Raw genomic sequence first — 19,291 nt, forward strand, 5'->3', positions numbered from 1 at the left:
GGTTGCGTTGTAAGGAGAAGGCATGACTTCTGACTCTTAGAATTGATGTTACTTTCCACAGTTGAGTTTTTCCAACTGGCTTATTAGTGTTTTTCTGGGAGAAGATGAGGATGTGTGGGAATGGAAATAGTACCATTATATTCTTCAGAAGTATTTGGATTTCCTACCTCGTTAAACAAACAAACAATTTCCTGACTTAATTTTTTTTTTTAAGGATTCATAATGGGAGAAAAGGGCATGGGAGATTTTCAGTTCATAAATACAATTCTGGCTGATACATTAGAAGAGGCTAAAGGGTTTTGTTCTTTTTTTCCCCCCTTTGGATAAAAGTATGAAGCAGTGAACCAGGCACTGTGTAAGTACTTCTTTCTTTCCTCCATTCTCTAAAAAATTGTTACCAAAAAGGAGAGACCCAGCTAAGGCCAAGAAAGGAGCAGTTTCAATATGACAGAAAATTCGTTGAAAGTCCCTTCTTGTCACAAATGTTAGTAGAATGTGATAGGCTATCGTGGACTCTCAGATGGCAGGACTGTGTGCTGCTACAGGACTGCATTTCTCTTCCTTCCCAGGACGCTTTAACAGGATCCTTTAGACTGATCTAGCTTATCACATTATTTGGCTTCAACAACTGTGCTTGTTTTTGAGTGGTAAATACAAATTGGTGCACACTATTTGTCTTTTTCCCTCTCCAGTGGAGAAATGGATCCAGCTGTGTAGCTTGGGTATGGGCACAAACGGCGTTCTCTTTTTTATACTCTCCAACTTTTACTTTCAATGTAGGCATTTCAGAGACCGACCGTGTCTTTGTTAATAAGGAGTCTTTCTTTCAACAACCTCAGAAAGTACATATTTAAATAAAATAGGTTAATGTTGAGGAATGATACAAGTTTTCTGTTGGTTTTTATGTGTCTTTGGAATTCTTTCCCGAGAGATTCGGGCATATGTAGTGCCACCTCATTTTCAACACAGACATATAATTATCAGCTTAATCACTAGGTTCCAGATGACTCTCGGTCATCCTGCTCTACTGCCCCCAGATCAGATCCGTCCTTAGAATGATGGTTTGTTGCCATTAAGGATACCCAAAAGAATGTAATTTATGATTCAGCAGGCCTATTGAAACAGCTGGTTTTATTGCACTTCAGATTCTCCTGCTTTTTGTCTGAGATGTCTGTCTGTCCTTTTCCTTAGGTACCAGAAACTGTGGAAGAGTTATGTGAAACTTCGCCACCTCCTAGCAAATAGTCCCAAAGTTAAACAAACTGACAAACAGAAGCTGGCGCAAAGGGAGGTTGGTATCAAGTCCTGTTCTTCCAGGATTGATAATGATGTGCTTCAGGTTTATTTTCAATATTATCGCATTACACCATGCTTCTAGAATAAGATGGAAAAACACTTCTAAAAAAAAAAAATCATACTTTTCTCTCCTCACATTAGTAGACAGATGGATTTCTTTTTCGTCTTTTAGTATCTAAGAGAACATTACCTCCACTACCCTACTAAAAAGGCTTGTTTCTTAATGGATTCCTACCATTGGGAATAAATGTATCTTATAGAAATTTTTCAAATTTTACAATTGCTGGGTCAACCTTTTATCATTGAGTAGACTGTACATAATGTAATTTGGGTCATACTCAAATTTCTTGGTCTTAAGGTCATAAAAGACTGCTTTTCATGTGTCTTCCATAGGTCTGTTAGTTCAGCAGGGTAAACATATAAGGTTTTATATCCCGAATTTCATATTTTTTACCAGTGTGTAGTATTGTTCTGCATTCCAGGATCATTTATGTTTTAGTTCTTAATTCATAATTTTAAGGATAAATGGATTCAGTATCAACATAAATTTTGTCTCATTGATGTTTTATTTTGCTTTGGGTATAAGAGAGCAAGGCTTTAAAGCTGAGAAAAGTCTTTGAATTCTGGTCCTGTCACTTCCTGTGACTTGAGCCAGATAGCTTCATTATAAGAGGGAACCAAGGCTTGGGGAGCCTGACTGAAATTTCTCTCTCTCATTGGATCCGGGGAGAAAGGTGGTTGTGTGGACTTCTGAAATACTCCATTTAACTTTCCTCCAGTGGTATTTGATTTGTAGTAGCCATTTAATCAATGGTGCAGGCTGTGTGATAGTTCCTGTTGTTATGAATTCCTGTGAAATTTTTGTTGAATAAGTGTGTGGATATAAAATTTTTTTATAATTAATTATTTGGAGGGAAGAGTTAGCTCCTGATCATGTCTTGAGAAGTTTTAAATAATTGTCTTTTTTAAAGAAAATGTACCCTTGCTATAAGAGGTTTCGTAAGGGTTTTGCAAATTAGAAGGCAACTTTTAGAATTATGTGGGTTGCAGATTAATTTACTGATTGTCTTTCTTAGATGTAAATGCTTAGCATAAGGCTTGATATAAATATAATTTTTGCATTCTGATTTTAAGTCCCAAACATCACACTTTCTCTCTTTTATCAGCAAAAGGGCACTTTTTTTTTTGTTTGAACTCACCAGAATGGCTGATTTGGTTTAGATTTTTTCTTATCTGGTTACCAGGATAGGCTGGCTTATACCCAAGGCTTAGAGTATCCTGGCCTTTATTTCAAGTAAAATACTGTAATTTGGCATGAAGAGGTTTGAATACCTGAATGTAAAGGTGATATTGAATGAATCCAGCTTATTTTCTAATGCTTGATGCTTGGCTTAATACTGCTTCACAACTGTCAGGTTACTCATAATGAGTTCTTTTCTAGGAAGCGCTCCAAAAAATACGACAGAAGAATACAATGAGGCGAGAAGTAACAGTGGAGCTAAGTAGTCAAGGATTTTGGAAAACTGGCATCCGTTCTGACGTCTGTCAGGTGATGACACCTCTGAGAACACATTTATACCTATATATCTCTTTCTTGAAAGTTTTCCTAATTCTGTTAAGTTTCTATAGAACATACTATCTTATAGCTAAATGGAACACCAACCATAAATTGTTTTCTCTTATTTTGGTTTTGTTTTTATATTAGTTTTCATGTTGCCTTGTTTTGTGTGTGTGTGTGCGCGTGCGTGTGCATGTGCACGCACGCGCACGCATGTGCATGGTGGTGAGGTGGGGGGGCAGTTACTTAGTAATGCTTTCTGTCTCTGCCTATTGAGTGAAGGCAAGTGTATTCTTCAAATGCACCTGCCTGTGTGCAGCGAATGTGTGGGTGCTTGTCCAAAGAGTTAACTCCAGCAGTTCTACAGGCAGACTCCTGAAGACAGTGTTGTCTGAACTTTCCAGACTGATGATGACTCAAACTTGTACTGCAGAGAACGGAAGGCATTAATGAACAAAATCAGTATAAATTTCCTATTTGAGCCAAATGATAATTGTTTTTCCTTGGGTGAACTAATAGAGGAACATTTCAGCTGTATCTGACTCTCATTGATAACTATTTTTGTTTTCCCTATGAGTGGAATTTATACCAGATTAGAGACCCCTAAAACTGAGCATATTCTTTGAGTCTTTATTTCATTCTTTTGTTATGATTGATACTGGTTACATTTCGTGAGAATTACAGCCAAGGCAGTGAGTACCCAGGCAGGGGTCAGGCAGTGTATTTTGCTGTATTCAGCCGTTGGGAAGAATACTTACAAGCTTCCACTCACTGTTTTGATGGCAGCATGCATGGTAATAAGTTCAGGCTGTCTTGGGTATTTATTTCATCACAATGAGGTGTTTTTTCTTTAAATCAGTGTTAGCATTTAATTATTACATTGAACGGTGGGATTTAATCTTATTATTAAAGGGATTTCTAGGTGATTCATTTACATTGTGATGTCCAGAGCTACATATTTTTATGTTAAGATGGACTGCTATTGATGCCATGTTACTAGATAGTTCGAGAATAATGCTCTACCATGGCAGCCATCTGTGTCTACAAAATCTTCAGTTATTTTGCTAACTGAGCAGTTTTTTTGTTTTTTGTTTTTTTACTGTAAGTATTCAGAAGTGTCTTCTGCTGATTCTTTCTTGGAGCTTTCTGTTTCTCTAAAACCGACATAATGTCATCCTAAGGTAGACGTCGTAAGAACACTGAGCAGAATGTTCAGCAATCTGCTCAAAATCTGGTGCTGTCAGGGATAAGTCAGTTGATAGAGACATCATAAAATTGGAGAGCATTAGTAACTGGAAGGGACCTTAGAGATCTTTCAGTTCAGTGGGCTTTACACTTGGGTTTTTGGTTAACTTTGAACTTTTTTCTTTTTTTGTTTTTTGAACAAAACCCCGTAGAGCCCTAATTTGTAAAAAGATAAAGAAGAACTGGTTGGTGGGCGGTAGGTATGGAGGGAGTATCCAGTTGTACTGGATTTCCACCCTATGTAGCGGGGCCCTAAGGCAGTTTTGTTGCACTGAACACAATTTTGTTTAAAGCATTGAGCCCTTTGCCCCCTTTCTTTTGGAGAAATGCCCGTGCAAGGGTGCGGAATAATCTGTTCTGCCACAGTTCCGTGTTCTTCAGCTGTGTCACAAATACCTTAGTCTGGCTTCTCAGCTAGATTAGAAGCAGCTGGAGGACGAGGTCATCATCTCCTCATGTATTAGATTTCACATTCTGTTTCGAGATTGGCAGGCAAAAGCACTCAGTTCCTTTGACTAACTGGTCAGAGAAATTGGATCCTAACTCAAACTCTTGCCAAGGTGACTACTCCTTGATCTAATAATAGTCCCTTCCTCTGTAGGACCCCCTCTTCCAAAGACAACTGCCATCTGTTTAGAAGCCATGTTTCCATTCTCCAATCCTCCTGTTTTTTACAAGTAATGTTGGCCTTATTTAATTCCTTAACCTAGAATAAATGCTTCTTTTAGTGTGTGTTCCTCAAATAAGATAGCAGGTGGCATGTAATAATGCAGTTTAAAACATTCAGAATAAAGACATTTAGTATGTTTGTTAAGGAAGAATAAGAATCTGAGAAATAGGAGTTAAATGAATACTTTGAATAATCCTGAAGCCTGTGAACAGATAGACTCATGCATAATTTTAAGGGCAAAAAGCACTTCTCTAAAACCCTCTGGGGGTGGGGGTGGGGGAGGGATTCTCTGTTTGGTAATTAATTGATGCAGAACCTACTGTTCATCAGTAGTAATTGCTGGTAGGTTGCTGGCAAAAGCCTTGTGATGTTATCTGGCTGCTGCCAGAGGTAAAACTGTTGTGATAAATCTAAGGTGGAGAAACACTAAGTACCAGTCTCTCATTCTAGAAGTATAATTTCCCAACCAGAGAAGTTACTGGGGTTTTTATGACGTTAGAAAATTCTACCTATTGCCCCATCCAATGTTAGAAGGAATGGAACTCTAGGACTGGGCCCGGAACCTGTAATTACATGTGGGCTAAATGCAGAACTTGAAGCCATATTTAGAGCCAGACTATTAAAAGGTTTTTTTCTGTGTTGCTGTTTATTAGTGACTTCTGGGCTACTCTGACTACAGAGGTGGGGCGAGCAGGAAGTAAAACCTGAAACTGAGGCTGAAAAATTCAACAGTCTCAGAAAAGGTAGAAAAGTCAACATGTTGGTGCAGGATCTGTATTTTAAGAGTGGGGTTCTGCCCACTGAGCTTGAATTGGTATCTTATAGATACTTCACTTTGGTAAGGAGGTGACTCATGGGGATCAATAAACTGAGCCATAAGAACGGAGAATGGATAAAGGTGACAGGGACATCAAAAAAGGAGCAAGGAATCTGCTACCATTATGGTTCTCTAACCCGCATAAAGCTTATGCTGCACTTGGGGGTGCTGACTCCTTGAGAAAACTAAGGAGGCCCAGGTGCATGGAGAATTGCTGGGAGAAGGAGCTGCGTTGTGGTGGTTGGTATTTGTACTGAGTAGACGCGGGGCTGTATTTGGACTCCTTAATAGCTGTGCTGTTTTCCCACAGTGACTCTGGAGTGGAGTGGAAGGCTGCCGTGCTGTACCACATTAACTGATATTTTCACTCCATGATCTATCAAGGGGGGGACCGAATAGTGAAAATAAGTATCTCCAAGGATGAGGAGGTTTTGGACAACACATTCAAGGAATCATTTTCTAAGTTAGAACGTGGGGTGGAAATAGAGATTGATACCTCCAAGAGACATATGGCTTCACAGTTACTGTTAACAAATTTTTGGACCATGTGAGATACTTGATTTTTTTTTTTTTTTTTTTTAAACTGGAGAGGTAGTGCTTCTTGTAAAGGAAGAGAACAAGATTTTGTTTGAAGGCTAACTGACCTGATAGAGAGCTTTCAGAATTACAATTTGTTATGCAAATTTCCAACATTTTCTACAAGATGAGGGAGAAAAGTGTGGTTAGCTCTGTGCCATCATCACACAGCTTCAGTCCTTACCAGCAGCATCTCTGTAACCTCACAGTCACTGTCATGTTTTCCTGATTGTCTGCTACATCTGTTTCAGTCTGCTCCAACAGGCCATTCAGAAGAGATCAGACCATTTTCGTGAGTTGGTTTGTTTTAAGTCTCTTTAGGTTCTCATTCCATTTTTCCCTTTGTTTTCCTTGCAAATTCTTGTTGTTGAAGAACCTGGATCTTGTGTTCTGTAGTGTTCCTGAAGTCTAATCTGGGTTTTGCTGATTGCAGCTTCATGGTATCATTTAACATGTGCTTCTCTTCCTTATATTTCCTATAAATTATCATAAACTGCTGTTTAATAGAATACCACTGGCCATACGTGGCTATTTAAATTTAAATTAGTTAGAATTAAATGAAATTTAAAATTCAGTTCTTAGTTGTCCTAGCCATATTTCAAGCACTTAATAGTCTATTAAGACTATCTGGCTAGTGCCTATTATAACAGTAGAGATGCAGAATATTTCCATCATAGAAAGTTCTGTTGTATGGCAGTGATCAGATTTAAGTTTATTTTTTTGAACAACTTTTTCATAGGTGGTAGTGTGGTGTCTCTCTCTTTTTCTGTGTGTGTCTTTTTATAAGTGATAATCCAAACATTTAATAGTTCTTTTAGAAGGTAAGTTCTGTTCATAGAAATCTGACCTAATCTGACCATTTTTCAGTTGAAGAGATAAGTCTTCAAATTAGAATGTATTTCTCCTCAATCATGTGCCTTTTTTTAATTGAAGTATATAGTTGATATAAAATTAAGTTAGTTTCAGGTGTACAACACATAGTGATTTAACAATTATTTACATTATAAAATACCACAATAAGTATATTACGGTATTACTGTGTTGTACTTTTTATCTCTGTGACGTATTTATTTTATAACTGGAAATTTATACTTCTTAATTCCCATCACCCATTTCATCTATTCCCCCAACTCCTGTCTCTTTGGTAATCTCCAGTTTGTTTTCTGTATTTATGAGTTTGTTTCACTTTTATTGTTATTTGTTCATTTGCTTTATTTTTTAGATTTCACATATAAGTAAATCAAAAAGTTTTTTTTGTCTCCTCTCTCTGGTTTATTCATTTAGCCTAATGCCCTCTAGATCCATCCATGGTCTCTTTTTTATGTGTGACATTACTATTCACAGATGGATTATGACATAGACCCATATTTATTAAGAGCTGCCAAAGTGATATTTTAATTCTGTCTTTCTTTCTGCATTTATTAGTTAGAATACTTAAAAAAAAAGAATCTTCCCCTCAGTACTGGTCCCATATAGGGACTCCATATAACACCAAAAATTTACTAATTTGATTTATTCTGTAATACACAAAACAGTAGTCCTAGAATAACAATATTAATGGCATCACCACAAAATGACTATGGAAAGTAGTTGTTTGTTTTAGGGTATTCCTTGTGGTCTGTGATTCTCTGCAGATTGATCACACAAGGCCTGCACGCTCAGATTACTCTTTTTTGGTCACTTGTGCTTAGACCACAAACAGTTATACAGATTCATTTATTTCATTTGACTTTTGATTTTAAGTATTTCTTTTTAAATATTGTTTTATAAATTTATAAAATAGTTACCGTAATTCCAAACTTAGGCTTACAAAGCCAAGTCTGATTTTATTTTTTTTCCAAGTCTGATTTTAAAAATCTAACTTATATCTCTTTCTTCTACCCCATTCTTGCCACCCCGAGGCCCTAAGAATAGCTGTCTTTTAAAAATGATTTAATTTTCCTTTTTAATATAAGCCAAAACATACACACGCATGCTCTTTGTTTGGCCTCCCCTCTGTCAAACTGTTTTTGTTATGTGGTCACGATGAGGTCCATTTTCTTTGCTGATTTCTTTTTTCCTTTATATATCTCTTTGTATTTAGGGAGGTTTATAATTCTGTTCTAACGATTATCTTTATGTTAACACCTTTGTAGTCTAATGAAACTTTTCCCTCTGCTCCTGTGTGTGTGTCCCATTGTCCATTACTGGAAATGACTACTGTTTACTATTTCCTGTGCTCCTCTTTTTTTTTTTTTTTTTTTTTAAGATTTTATTTATTTATTTGACAGAGAGAGAGAGATCACAAGTAGGCAGAGAGGCAGGCAGAGAGAGAGGAGGAAGCAGGCTCCCTACGGAGCAGAGAGCCCGATGCGGGGCCCGATCCCAGGACCCTGAGATCATGACCTGAGCCGAAGGCAGCGGCTTAATCCACTGAGCCACCCAGGTGCCCCTCCTGTGCTCCTCTTATCCAGCATCTAATTTGAAGTGATTATCCTCTTGCTGCAAGTTAGTATCTATGAGATAAACAGCAGCCTCGTCCTTGCTGTTCATGGACTTCACATTTTCCCTTCGTTGTCTGATATTTGTACTACTCTGTAGAGTACTAAGCATTTCCTATAATATCAACTCACTTAAGATTATCTACAGGTACAAGTATATTTGAAGATAATTACTAGTTTATATGTTAGTGTTTATCCCATGTTATCTCCCCCCCTCCGCCTTTTTCTTCAATTGAGCTCATTTCTAGTAGATTCCTTAGTCTGCCTTCGGCTCAGGTCATGGTCTCCGGATCCTGGGATCGGACCCCGCATAGGACTCTCTGCTCAGCGGGGAGCCTACTTCTTCCTTTCTCTCTGCCTGCTTGTGATCTCTGTCTCTGTCAAATAAATTAAAAAAAAAAAAAACAAAACTTAAAAAAAAAGGCAGGCTTATTAAAAGAATGATCCTTGAGGTCCTACATGTTCCTAACCATTTGTCTTTAAATATAAAGGCCACATAAGCTGGATATAAAATTTGTGGTTTATGTTTTCTTTCATTAACATCTTAAATACGTTTTCATTGTTTTCTGGCGTAAAGCAATGCTGTCAGTCCTTTTGGTTAATTTTTTCAGATATGCTGTGTACCCTTTCATTATATACTTATAAGTCGTCTTTTTTCTCAGAAAAGTTTCCTTAAATTACACATTTCATTATTCTGTCCTGTTATTTTGGGTTTCTTTAAGGATTCCTGTTATATGCTTCTTGTATCTTCTTTGCTTGTTTCCTGTATCTGTCACTCTCTCTTGAATCCTTCATTTCCTGTTGATTTTTTATTTCTCTAAGATTTTTCCTTTCCCTATATTTTATTTCTCAAAGCACTGCCCATTGGTTAATTTGTTTTTTTTTTCTTCATTCTGTTTAGTCTCTGTTCTTAAAATGATTATTTCCTTTTATGTCTTTTCCCTGAGTTTTGTCACTTCTTTTCAAATCTTCTTTCATCCAGTCATTTCATTTCTGAGTTATGATAATATTTATTTGTAGTTTTCTTTTACAGCTCCAATTGCTTTCTTTATTTTGTTTAGCTTGTTTTGAAATTTTAGGTCATAGCTTTCATCTGTTTTATTGGCATATTCTCTGGCTTTTCTTTTTCTTTTTTTTTTAAATGATCTGAGGAATCTTATTCTGTTCCTTTTCTCTATTTTTTGATAAAATCCTTGGATGGTATTGGATCATGATTCTTTTCTGTTGCTCTTCAAGTTAAATATGTTAAATAAGTAAGTGAAGTATTTTCCTGTATTTTAAGAAGGCAATTGGGGCACCTGGGTGGCTCAGTGGGTTAAGTATCTGCTTTTGGTTCAGTTCATGATCTCAGGGTCCTGGGATCAAGCCCCACATCGGGCTCTCTGCTCAACAGGGAGCCTGCTTCCCCCTCTCTCTCTGCCTGCCTCTCTGCCTGCTTGTGATCTCTGTCTGTCAAATAAATAAATAAAATCTTTAAAAAAAAAAAAGGGCAGTATAAGCCAAATTAGCCCCTCCTTCTACTGTTTTTGCAAAGTGATTTAAAAAAAAAAAGGACTTTTAATACCTGCTTCCTCCTCTATTTTATCTAGGTTCCCTCTTTTTGCTCCTTATTGTTCGTCTCCTGCTTAAATGTGGCTTTTATCCCCAGCATTGTCTTCACACCATGGGGCTTTACCCTGGAAGGGAAGTTCAGTTTTTCATTGAACATTTATAGGGCTTCAGCAGTCTGGCGCCATTGCACTGTCCTCTTGTACTCACCCAGTACATTGGAATCTGCAGAGCCGTCTCCAGTTTTGGTCACATTTTCTATGAATATACATTAATTTGGGGGTTCTTGCATTCTCAGGGCTGTCAGAAGCCCTGCTACTCTCCCTGTCTTTTCTCTCTCACAGATGCTGAGATCTCCTAGATCTTTGTCCTTACCCTGTCTTATTTAGGCGTTCATGGGGCCACTTTATTGTCTAGTTTTTATTGTTCATATTGCGTATAGGTGTGTTTTGCTAACCCAGTTGCTCAGTTTTTATGAGAGAATTTAAATAGCTTTACACATACAGCCATTTCCATACAATCTTTTTTATTTTTATTTTTAAAAATTTTTATTTTTATTTTTTTCCATACAGTCATTAAAGGAGAAAACATTTGTGAGACTTGAATTGGCGGGTTAGAGGGAGTTGCTCAGTGATTGTATGTATTTCAACATTGCAAAGATTGATACTTAAAAAAAAAAACTGAGCTAGAGTTGTTAATAGTCTTGTAGATAACATTGAGACTTTGCTGTCTGGCTTACAAGATAGACATGGGTCATAGATACCTTTTAGTGGTATTCACAAGAAGTAGACTTACTTACTTGGCATAGTGACTCAAAGCTATTTCATACCAGTAAAAGTTAAAAGAAATAAGACTTAGGTTAACAAAGAGAAGATGTGGAAATATTACTGTTACATATAGTTTGTTTTTCTCCTGGGGTACAGCTAGTTTCAAAGAGATAAACTTTCAAAAGAGACAGAATTCGGCTAATTTTCTAATCATCAGAGTACCCTAAAGAGGGTGTTCTTTCCTTTTTAAAGAGAAATTTATTAAGGGGACTCCTGGGTGGCTCATTCGGTTAAGCGTCTGCGTTTCACTCAGGGTGGGATCCCAGCTTCCTGTGATGGAGCCCTACATTGACCTCCCTGCTCAGCAGGGAGTCTGCTTCTCCCTCTGTCTCTCCCCACCACTCCTGCTGTCTCTCTTTCTCAAATAAATAAAAATCTTAAAAAAGTTATTAAGTATAATGGACATACAATATTATATTTATTTTTGCTGCACAACATAGTGATTCAACACCTCTATATGTAGTGCTCACCTTGGTAATTGCAGTTGCCATCTGTCACCATACTCTGTTACAACATTATCGACTATATTCCCAATGCCTTCCTTTTCATTGCTGTCACTTATGTATTTTATAACTGAAAATTTGCACCGTTTAACCTCTTGTACCCATTTTGTCTGTTCTCCATACTCCCCTTACCTTTGGCAATGACCAGTTTAGTCTCTGTATTTTTTAAATTATTTCGTTTGCTTCTGGCTTTTGTTTGTTTTGTTTTTTAGATTCCACACATATGTGAGGTCATACAGTATTTGTCTTTCTCTGATTGACTTATTTCACTTAGCATAATAACCTGAAGAGGGTGGCCTTTTTTGATAGGTGATGATCCATCCCTCCCTGGAGGTATTAAAAAATAGCCAATTTACCTGTTTGAGTTCACACTTCATAAAGATAGGTGGACTGCGTAGTCTGCCTGCCCCTTCTACCTTGAGTTTTTAGCAGTTTTCTGCTAAAGCTTTTTTTTCTTGAGCTTTCTGCAGTTTAAATGCCTGGAAAGTGATACTATACTTTGGCCTCACATTTTGTTTCCATATTCCTGTGTTTTTTAATGCAGCACTTAGAACAACAAAGTGGACAAAATGCCAGTGATTCAGGTCCTAACGCATATCTCTGGGAAGCCCTTGAAGCAAAGAGCATGTCCTTACTGTTTTTCTCTTCCACAGCTGTAGTAAGCCTTGCCCGTGAAGGTGCTCAATATGCATTTATTGTATTGAACTGGAAAGAAGGACTTCCTGTTGATTGGAATTTCTACTTGGGAGCACAAGTCTTTCCTTATAAGTTAATACAGGAAACTAATTTCTGCAGTTACAAGCAAATCCATTATCGTGTATTTTTAAACGATGCCATCTGAAAATACTTCAAAGACTAAAATGATATAAAGCATATGTCAGTCATTCTGTGGGCTGTGCCCAGCCTCTAGGTTCTGATGAATAAGAATGACTCCTTCTTTCTCTTGAGTTCTAGGGAAGTGTAATTAAAAAAAAAAAAAGAAAAAGCAATGACTTTTATGAAATTATCTCCCAATAAGGAATCTTTAGCCAAATGAAAAGTGATTGAAATAAAAGTAAAAGTTCCATATCCTCAGGTGACGTAACTGTATTGTTAGGTTTATAAAAGTTGTCCTTGGAATATTAGATCATTAAGTATTAAACCTAGAATGGCCTTTTGAGATCACCTGACTGAGAAGTTCTTACCTGGAGGATAGTGATGGGCTTCTAGGGGTCTATGAACCTTATTAAAATTGCATACATTTTTTGCATGTTTATGCACATAGGCATTTTTCTGGGGAAAGGGTAATTTTCTTTAGATTCTCAAAAATGTCTTGACCCTGACAAAGTTTCAGAATTTATGAACTCTAGTCCGTTCTCTTAGCATTAAAGATAGACAAGGAAGCACAGAAATTCTGCTGGCTTCGTTGAGGTCACCCTGCTGAGTGCTGATGAAGCAGGGTTGTTCCTACTTGAATGAGGGCTAAGAAGCCTTATACTAAGCAGTTTTTTGGTATTTGCTCATTTAATCCTTTTAACCCTCCCCTCCTTGGAAATAGCTCTCCTGATGATCCTTATTCTGTAGGTGAGGAAACAGAGAGAGATCAAATAACTCCCCTGCCAAGTTCCTCAATGAATGAGTGAAGCAGGAATCAGACTGAGGCATTGTGATTCCAGAGACTATATCCTGAGCAACTGTAGTCCATCACCCCTCAAGAGGGGATTGGCAAGGATGCCACATGGCCAGTAAACCGTTTCAAGACTTTGGCAGTTGAAATCTGGGATGAGAAAAATGGTTCTTGTTTATTGTAAAATAAAGGAAGGATTATTACAAGTTTTTATCGAGATAAACGTATTGAAATTTTCTTCCTAGCATGCCATGATGTTGCCTGTCTTGACCCATCATATCCGCTACCACCAATGCCTAATGCATCTAGACAAGTTGATAGGATATACTTTCCAAGATCGTTGTCTGTTACAGGTAAGAAATACTCTCCTGTACACTTACATAACAGCAAAATAGAAGTAATTCATCTTGCAGGTTACAAATGGAACATTGAGATTCTCCATTCTGGGAGATGTTGAGGATGTTTAGTAACACAGCTCTCTCCATTACTCTACTCTGGTTGACACTTTTAAACACTTTTTCTCACCTTTCGTTTTATTTTATTTTAAGTTTTTTGACACTCTCCCTAAAGAAATAGACTAAAGCTAAAATTTGTCTGTCAAACCTGAGCCCTTTCTTTAAGCCTTGCCTTCTTTATGGCTCTTTTATCCAGGTGATAACTATTCTAATTCTCCTTTGAAAGATGTGGATTTTTAGGTTTCTTTTTAGAAAAGGTCTTGCCCTATAGCTCTGGAAATTTGACCCTGGAGAAAATAAGATGGAAAGATCAGGGCTTAAAATTCGACTGGATACATCTCTTTCAACTATTTCGTTTGAGATAACATAAAGATGACACTTCCGTGCTAAGTTTTTCAGACTAAATTTATTTTGTTGAAATTTTAGCTGGCCATGACTCATCCTAGTCATCACTTAAATTTTGGAATGAATCCTGATCATGCCAGGAATTCTTTATCTAACTGTGGAATTCGACAGCCCAAATATGGAGATAGAAAAGTTCACCACATGCACATGAGGAAAAAAGGTATGTTTGGATTCTACTCTTGTGCTGTGATCTGTGTTCCCTGTTGTAAATTAAGTCCCCACCAGGAAGAGTTTCCTGGTGACTGTTGCATATTCTCATTTTGTAGTGCTTTCTGACCCATACGTAACAGCATTCACTTTGAGCGTTATTATAAGGATTGATGAATTTTTTAGGAAAATTTTTTGCTACTATCAAGTGTTTTAAGTAACTAAATTGATCAGACTTGTGGACATGCAGATATCAAACATTTTGAAATCAAACTGGGGTAAGATAGATAATTGCCTTTCTACGTATCATATCGTGGTCCTAGAATGCTTCTAACAGTATTTCCTTATTTATTTACTTTTTAAATAGGAATTAACACTTTAATAAATATTATGTCACGCCTTGGCCAAGATGACCCCACTCCCTCAAGGTAAAGTAGCTTTTGTTAATAACAGCTTTGTGGAGGTATCATTCACGTACCATACGAGTCACCCACTTGAGGTATGCTATTCAATGGTTTTTAGAACGTTCATAGAGTGGTGCAGTCTTGATCACTACTTAATTTTAGAATGTTTTCAGCATCTCAAAAAGAATCCTGTACTCTGCATTTCCCCTCAGTCTTCCCAGCCCTAGGCAACCACTATTCTGTTTTCAGTCTGCTTTCAATTTTTATGGATTTGCCTATTCTGAACATGTTATATAATGGTATCATACAAATATGTGGTCCTTTGTGACCAGCTTTTTAAAATTACTGATTTATAATCATTTTTATATATTCCAGATACAAATCTCTTATCAGATACGAATTTGCAAACATTTTTTTCTCATTCTATGGATTGTTTCTTCATACTTTTGAAGATATCCTTTAAAGCAAAAAAGTTTTGATGAAGTCCAGTTTCTCTTTTACTTGTGTTGCTTGGGCTTTTGGCATCATGTTTAAGAAGCCATTGCCTAATATAAAATCACAAAGATTGGGGCACCTGGGTGGCTCAGTGGGTTAAGGCCTTTGCCTTCGGCTCAGGTCATGATCTCAGCATCATGGGATCAAGCCCCGCATCAGGCTCCCTGCTCAGGGGGGTGGCCTGCTGCCTCTCTGCCTACTTGTGATCTCTGTCCAATAAATAAATAAAGTCTTTAAAAAAAAAAATCAGAAAGATTTAAATCTTTTTTTCTTTTAGGAGTTCAGTAGTTTTTTTCTTAACATTGAGATCTTTGGTCTATTTAGAGTTAATTTTTGTTTATTGTGTGGTATAGGTGCATTCCTTTTGCTGTGGATATCCAGTATCATTTGTTGAAAAGACTAATCTTTTTCCATGAAATTGTTTTGGCACCCTTGTTGAAAATTAATTGGTGGTAAATGTGAAGATTATTTTTGGACTCTGAGCTCTATTCCACTGATCTGTATATCTGTCCTTATGCCAGTACCATACTGTCTTGATTACTGTAGCTTTATAGTAAGCTTTAAAAATAAGAAATGCAAGATCTCCAGCTTTCTCTCTCTCTTTTTTTTTTTTTTTCCAAGATTATTTTGACTATTTTGGATCCATTACATTTCCACGTGAGATTTTGAATTAGTTTATCAATTTCTGCAAAGAAATTGGCTGGGATTTTGATAGGGATCATGTTGCATCTATAGTTCAATTTGTGAACAGTTGCCATCTTAATATTAAGTTTCTGAACCTTCAATATCTTTACATTTATTCAAGTTGTTTTTAATTTATTCCAATAGTATTTTATAGTTTTAACTGTCCATTTTGTATGTCTTTTGCTAAATTCATTCCTGGGGTTTTTTGTGTTTTGTTTTGTTTTGTTGTTGTTATGTATGGGATTGTTTTTCTTAATTTCACTTTTGGATTGTTCATTGCCTGTGTAGAGAAATAGAATTGATTTTTTTATATTGATTTTCTATCTTGCAACCTTAATGAGCTCATTTGTTAGCTCTAATAGTTTTTTAGTGAATTGCTTAGAATTTTGGTGGTATATGATCATATCACCTACCAATAGAGATAGTTTTACTTTTTCCTTTCCAGTCTGGATGTCATTTCGTTCTCTGAACGTAGTTGCCTTGGCTAGAGCTTCCAGTATCATACTGAATTGAAGTGGTGAGAGTGGATCTTTGTCTTCTTCCTAAAATTTTTAGGGGAAAGCATTCTTTTGCATTGAGAATGGTGTTAGCTCTGCATTTTTCATAGATGTTTTTTATCTGGTTGAGGAATCTCCCTTCTGTTCTTAGTTTGCTGAATGTTTTTTAATGAAAATGTATAGAATTTTGTCAGATGCTTTTTTTGTGTGTCTGTTGATATCATCATCTGGTTTTTTTTTCATCATTTGTTCTATTCATATGGTGTATTATGTTCATTGATTTTTGGATATTGAACCACCCTTGCTTTCCTGGGATACATCCCACTTGGTTATGGTATATAATCCTTTCTATATCCTCTAAACTTAGTCTGCTTGTATTGTGTTGGGCATTTTTTGTCTATATTCGTAAGTTATTGGTCTGTAGTTTTCCTTTTCTGTGATGTTTTGTATGATTTTATTATTAGGATAACACTGGTCTCATATAATGGGTGGGAGATACCTTCTTATATTAACATTCTTTTTTTTTTTTAAGATTTTATGTATTTATTTGACAGAGATCACAAGTAGGCAGAGAGAGAGAGACGGGGAAGCAGGCTCCCCACTGAGTGGAGAACCCGATGCGGGGCTCGATCCCAGGACCCCGGGATCATGACCTGAGCTGAAAGCAGAGGCTTTAACCCACCGAGCCACCCAGGCGCCCCTATTAACATTCTTTTGTGCGGACCTGAGCCCCTGGAGAATCTGGGAAGAAAGTGGACCAGTTCTAAACTCATAAGCACCCATGGAAAACTGAATGGAAGCAAGGCTGATGAAGCTCTGATGTTGCTCTCAGGAGGCTTATCTGTGTGTGAAACAAGCAGGTTCTGTTCTGAAAGGCAGTAGAGGAGATTGCTTGAGAGCATATTTCTCTTTTTACCAGTCAGTTGAAAAGTTGAATAGCCAGGCTTGTCCCCCTTGGGTTCCAGCTTTGGTGGATTAAAGGTGGGTTGAGCGGTTTTAGAAGTGACAGAGTTGACAGTTCCTGCAGCTCAGAACTGGCCTCCACAGCCTAGAGAATGACCAGCCATAGTTAGCGTAGCTTCCTTTTCTACCCTTTTTTCATCTGTCACTTTTCTTTTTAAATTGGCTTGCCTTGAGTTGCTGTCTTGAAATTATCATAGACTATACGATCTTCCTCTTCAATCAAGAAGTAAAAAGAGGGCGCCTGGGTGGCTCAGTGGGTTAAGCCGCTGCCTTCGGCTCAGGTCATGATCTCAGGTCCTGGGATCGAGTCCCGCATCGGGCTCTCTGCTCGGCAGGGAGCCTGCTTCCCTCTCTCTCTCTCTGCCTGCCTCTCTATCTACCTGTGATCTCTCTCTGTCAAATAAATAAATAAAATCTTTAAAAAAAAAAAAAAAAAAAAGAAGTAAAGAGAAAGGCAGAATGAAACTTTAAATTCCCGTTTGAAGATGATCAGATGCCTTACTATGGTATTCTGTGAGCATCTAAGATCAGAAAAGAACTGTCTAATTAGAAGAGCCCTTAATCACACCCTCAGGGACAGTGTGGCCATGGTTTCATTTTCCCTGCTATCTTGTAGAGTCTTCAGATGACCAGTTATTATTTTAATAAGTGGAACCCTAAGTTCCCTACACCCCCGTTAGCAAGGCTACACACATGCTCTACACATGTACTTTTCAGTGATGAAAGCATGAGCTTAAATTATCTTTGTTTCATTTATCCCAACCATAGTTGTTGGTATAAATTGTCTTTTGATAGCGCTGTTCAGATGTCATGATTTAGGTTTTCTTTTGCTCTGGCACAAAGAGATGGCTTTCTTACAGTGGCAGAAGGAATTCTGAGAAACTGTGTTCATATTGAAAATGACAGAGAATAAACAAATATCTCTTGTCCTTTGCTGCTCATGTTGCGAGCCTCTTGCCGTGTACCTGATCTTACTGCTGATGGCAGAGCTGACCCCACGTTTCTGTTCAGGAAGAGCCTCCTCGACACTTTGGTGGCCAGCAGCCCCCTGTGCGCAGCTGTGGGAGCTGCACTTCAGAATCTTCCTGCGAAGTCAGTTCGACAGGACATTTATCTGGTGCCTTTTGAGTTTGAGGCAGTTTGTAGGTCTTTTAGAGGAATTTAAGGCAAGTAAGACAGAGCCCCCACTTACCAGAAGGTGTGACCACCTATGTGGGATAAGAGTGCTATAAGCCTAAATAACTTCATGAAAGGGGTCCTTTGGTAAGTGCCTCAGTGAAGGTCAAAACCAGAACATACATAGTCTGCTGTAGGGCTAATAGCTCTGGTGGTTGTTTAGGGATTATAGGTCAGTTTTTTATTGTACACTTCAGTGATTGAATTCACTTGAAGTGATTTGCCCTCTCCCTTTTTGTCTTAGTTTGCTGTTCTAAAATGGGATGCAGTTATCCCTGCTCCTTGGAAGTGTTTGTAGATCTTTTCACAAACACTCTCAAATTGCAAGTGTCAGTGGTTGTACCTCCTCCCAAGCGAGCTTGCTCAGAGCTTCAGACTTGAGAAAGGACAGCGGGAATGAGCTACTAACGGAAGTGGGAATGTGAAGGAGCAAGGCGGGCAGGAGGGAGGGCTGAGGGGAGGGGCTCTCCATCCAATTCTTTTCCTGGTCCTCCTGGAAACCACTCCTCACACCCCTGCCCTTCCTGCTCTACAGTTAGTGACAACATTTTGCCATTTCTACCCTCACACTGCCTCTGCATTCAGTCATCTTGCTATTTCTGGAGCCTGAATTCTAGTTTTTAGCTATAACTTGCTTGAAAGCTTTCAGTGATGTCTCATAACTTACTGGATAAGCCTGAACCTCCCCATCTGCATCCAGCAACCGAGACCTGGCCCCAGGCCACTTTTCCAGGCACGTCTTGCTTTTCCCTATGGCTGCTTACACACCATTACCACTGCTATCAGGCTCACTGTTTCCCTTCCTCAAACGCCAACAGTCATTGTACATCTCCCCTGGAATGCCCCGGAACCCTGTTTTATGGCCTGATTTTCTTTACTGTAAGCATCTTGACGGTCTTTGGTCATACTCTTTCTTTTTCTTTTCTTTCTTTTTTTTTT

At 37.9% G+C, this 19,291-nt stretch overlaps 1 protein-coding gene across 8 annotated transcripts in view; it reads left to right on the plus strand.

Moving 5' to 3' along the window:
* The window catches only part of DROSHA (drosha ribonuclease III), a 120,988-nt gene that overhangs the window by 59,155 nt on the left and 42,542 nt on the right, over positions 1 to 19,291 (plus strand). For all 8 annotated transcript variants that reach the window (XM_045999362.1, XM_045999361.1, XM_045999364.1 and 5 more), the window contains 5 exons: positions 1,192 to 1,291; positions 2,738 to 2,845; positions 13,372 to 13,479; positions 14,008 to 14,146; positions 14,501 to 14,561. In XM_045999362.1, coding sequence (XP_045855318.1) covers positions 1,192 to 1,291; positions 2,738 to 2,845; positions 13,372 to 13,479; positions 14,008 to 14,146; positions 14,501 to 14,561 — 516 coding nt within the window. The remainder of the gene's footprint in view (positions 1 to 1,191; positions 1,292 to 2,737; positions 2,846 to 13,371; positions 13,480 to 14,007; positions 14,147 to 14,500; positions 14,562 to 19,291) is intronic.

The sequence above is a fragment of the Meles meles genome, chromosome 3 (assembly GCF_922984935.1).
Source record: "Meles meles chromosome 3, mMelMel3.1 paternal haplotype, whole genome shotgun sequence".
Classification (NCBI taxonomy): domain Eukaryota; kingdom Metazoa; phylum Chordata; class Mammalia; order Carnivora; family Mustelidae; genus Meles; species Meles meles.